The 4,260-nt window shown below is 35.4% G+C and overlaps 1 protein-coding gene across 1 annotated transcript in view; it reads left to right on the top strand.

Annotated features, from left to right (window-relative positions):
• Nucleotides 1–569: 569 nt before the first annotated feature.
• SLC15A1 (solute carrier family 15 member 1) overlaps nt 570–4,260 on the top strand; it is a 26,961-nt gene continuing 23,270 nt past the window's right edge. The window contains exon 1 of the mRNA XM_072411356.1: nt 570–643. Coding sequence (XP_072267457.1) covers nt 640–643 — 4 coding nt within the window. The 5' untranslated portion in view covers nt 570–639. The remainder of the gene's footprint in view (nt 644–4,260) is intronic.

Here is a 4,260-nt window from a genome sequence, read left to right as displayed (position 1 = left end):
ATGTACATATGTGTAATAAACTAATAAGTTTACAAGGTTTGTGACAATGACCACCAAGGCGATAAATGTACATTTTGTTGATGTATAAATATATAAATGCTCAATACAAAGAATTCTCTTCCCAATTATTCACCTTGAGATCATTACAAAGAACAAGCGGGCACTCTTTGCATCTGAAGTAAAAGAAGTTTAAGCTTCAGATAAGGAGCCATCATCCATTCTTGATATGCACAGGTATGGCCATGCTCTAGCCAGAAGTTTTAAAACTACTGTATATTTTGTTCACATCTCACCCTGTACAATGTTGCCAGCAGTCACTGTAAACAAGTGACCATTATCAGTGTTTCTGGGAGATTTTGCTGTAGTACACAGATTAATTTTATTGCAGAGTTCTCCAGCTTGATCTCCCATCCCACACAAGTTAAGCAACCTGTGGTCTGGATAGAGGAGGAGTACCTAATGACACTCAAATATTTAAAACAAGTTGGAGGAGGAGGGACAAGTTGTGCCGTTTTAATGAGTAGCTAATGCTGGACATCAGCCAATTGCTGGAACAATAAAGGAAGAAGTACATCCCTAATTCCTTCCCAGTCTCTGAAGGATACTGCCTCCACTCCATCACCCTGTATCCTGCACACCATGGGTATGTACCCTGTCTTTCTATTACCATTGTGACAGTAGTTGGGTAACAACAAATGTTAGTTACTTGTTTTATTGTAGTGTAACTACAAGTGGAAATGGCTTTATTATATAGAAAACATGTCTTATAATGGATGCTAAGGTTACATAGAGTGTCTTATCAATTTTTGTTTATTAAATCAAATGTTGATTGGTATCAGCCAATGCATCTGTTTGGCACCAATTTAAGATACATTAAGATCACAGATCTGCATTTGCATTCCAATGGACTTGTATCTGATGCAAAAGATGATGCAATGGATTTGTATCTATTATTATTAACACTTATATTTGTGATACCAAATTTTTATATTATCTCTCTATCTGTGTGTGTGTTTATAAGCTGCGATTGTTTATTGATCATGGTAATAACAGACAAGGGTACATATGTGTACAATTCTGCCATGGGTATAGCCAACCAGTTTTCTGCAAGACTATAATAAAAACAAGAAATTCCTAATAAAACTTTTCTTTTAAATGCCTGGATTACTCTGCATTGACACACTCTATACCTCCTACTGTTTATTACCTACTACGGTGTGTTGGAAGTGCAGGATCCCCTAGTTGTTAAAAGGAATGCTACTGTTTTCATCTTGATAAGCTGTATCTGATTGGCAATAGAAATCCCTCTCTCCTTCTGCCTAGCCAAGCGAGTAAAAATAGGGGGAATACTGAATGGATGCCTCCCCCCAAAAAAAACACATTTATAAAGCACAGCAATGTGTTTTATAGATGTGCTTTTCACTGCACCCACTTCAGGAATCTAGTTTCATTAAATTGTTATATTTATTAATATTAATTGTTGATATATGTAATAGAATAAAAAACAATAAATAGAACAAAATATAAAAAATGGAGGGGAGATATACCTATGTAATTGAAAATAGGGAAAAAATGGAAAATTTTGCATATAACAAAGAAAATAAACAATTCCACAAAATATTGACTAAAAGGATCAGTGCAATATTCCAGTAACAAGGTGTACAGAATATAAACAGCTAATAAATGTGTGTGTGTGAATTCCCCCAGATTGTAAGCTCTCTCCTCTCCTCCTGTATCACTGTCTGTATTCGTGTGTCATTTCCACTTCCTATTTAATGTACAGCGATGCGTAATATGTTGGCGCTATATAAATCTTGTTTATTATTATTAATAATATTAATAATAATAATAAACTTATGTACTTAAAGTGATAAGATGCATAAAAAAAAACCAAAAAGAAAGAGAATGAGAAAATGTTGGACTAACAAATCAGAACAAAAAGCACTATTAACGAGAAATGGATGAGGGGGGAAGAGACAGAAGCAAATATCGGATTGAAGGAGATCAGACATTCTGAAAGCCTTGGTAATTAGGAGTTAGTATGCTAGACAACTTTTCATTGACAAAAAATAAACCTATTCTCCTAATAACTTCATAAAGGTTATAAATTGCTTATGCCAGGCAAGGGCAATAGCAGCCAGTAATCTAAAATTATAATTTTGTACTTATTACAAAGTTTGTACTTATTCAGTTTAAAAAGTTTAGGGTGTAGGAGAGCCAATTAGGGGGCCAAGGGCAATGCAACCCCCAAAAGGCTTTGAAGGAGATTATCATTTTTTATCCAAAATCTTGTATGCATCAAACATGAACATCAAATATGGATAAAGTCTCCTAGGCTATGACATTCTCTGAAATAATCTTCAGGCTGACCTGGCTGTACATAAGCCAAGCAAGTCGCCATCTTATACCATCCAGTGAGCACCTTGAAAGCTGCTTCTTCTGTGATAACATTAATAAAACATTTAGATACAGCAGCCCAAACCCGGGACCAAAATTCTACTGATCTCCAGACTCCAAGATATTTCTCTACATACATAAAGACCACCCAACTTCAGCACATTAAAAATTAAAGGAGAGCTCCACTCTCATTTGACCAGCTCTCCTACAGTCTTTTCTGCTCCATTGAGCAGAAAGAATGCCTTGGAGCTTTGATGTCTAAATACCAATGTCCAATTTTATGAATAAGATGAGTTGTGGTGTGCATACTGTAATGGAGAGGATGTAGTGATGAGCTTTACAAATATTCTCTTCACTAAACCAACATCAGAACTTTGGTGCTGAGTTTTGAAGAAAGAAAAAAAAATGAACCGGGTCATATGAGAGAGCACCTAATAGAGAGCTTCGTAAATGGAGCAGAACAGATCACATGACCCACTTATTCTAGTCCTGGAACAATGGAGCTGATAGAACTCCATGGGGCTCTGCTGCCTAAACACCGTGGTCCAAGCTTTATGATTTAGATAAATGACACTTCTCCAAACAATTATAATTGAGGATAAGCATTCCAATATATTTGTTTGTCCATAACTTGGGGGATGTAAAGAAAAATAATATCAAATCTATGCAGCATTAGAGCCTTTTAAAGTATCACAGGTAAACAAATGTCTTAGATGCAGCCACTTCAGCATCTTGCCTTTGATCCATTACATTTACATAAACTAACATTGCAATATGATGATTATTGCTAATTATAGAGCTGAGTTTTATTGCCATTAGTAAAAGAACAGAGATTGTAGACATTATCAGCAATTGGGCCAATAAACGATCTCCAATCTGCTGAAAATGCGTTGACTGTGCACACTTGAAACTCAAAGTACATTTTGATTAGATATTTAAAAGATAATGGAGCTATGATAAATTTTAAAAGTGCTTACCTACGTGCACACGATGATGTCTTTCTTGTGAAACAGACCAGAGAATGAATTTTGATTAAATGTAATGCAGACACCTCCATTCAGAATTTTACATTTTACAGTTTTATCGATAACATCTATATTCTGAGTTTACATATTCTTAATTCAGTTTATATTGAAGAAAGTGACAACAAAATTACAATTTTTTTCTTTTTCACTGAAGGTACCTACCCTAAAAAAATATTCATTGCACAGCAATGTGTGTAGCTGGTTCTAAAAAAACAGTGTTTGCAGATTTGACAATGGGTGGCACTGAGGGGTACTGAACTGCTCAATGTCTCCCCTATTCATATTTTATTGGGTTGTTGCAGGTAGACTCTATACGTAAGCATCTCACCCAAGGCAGCAATTTAGTGGCATGAGGAAGCAGTAACTGAACCTTGGCACCAGTCTGAATATAGCATTACGGTTGTTTAGGCAGTAAAGATTGATGCTGGTATTGTGATGGTGCTTGGTACTAGCTAGGTTGGCTAAAGCAACCCATCACCCTTAACATACAGACCTATTTGTTTGAATTTCCCCATAGTTACATTTTCTGGTCTTGTTTATTCGGGATTTAACACATAAATTACATATATAGCTCAAATGCCTACTAACTATACTAAAAAGTAAATACACTTCTGAGCCACATCTTCCCATCACCACTGTGAAAAGAAAAGCTACAACGACTTGAATATCTACCATCTATCAAGGAACTCCAAAACTGTACCTCAAAATCTAATTTTTTTTTTAAACCCTTTTAGGACTCCAGAAAGAAAAACAAATAATTTTCGGCAACCAATTGTATTTATCTGCCCCCTACTCTCATTTCTTAATCTGGGTTTTTTACCACTTCCATCTTTTTATT

This window comes from Pyxicephalus adspersus, chromosome 1, assembly GCF_032062135.1.
Source record: "Pyxicephalus adspersus chromosome 1, UCB_Pads_2.0, whole genome shotgun sequence".
Taxonomy (NCBI): Eukaryota; Metazoa; Chordata; class Amphibia; order Anura; family Pyxicephalidae; genus Pyxicephalus; species Pyxicephalus adspersus.
This window is presented reverse-complemented; position numbering and strand designations above follow the sequence as displayed.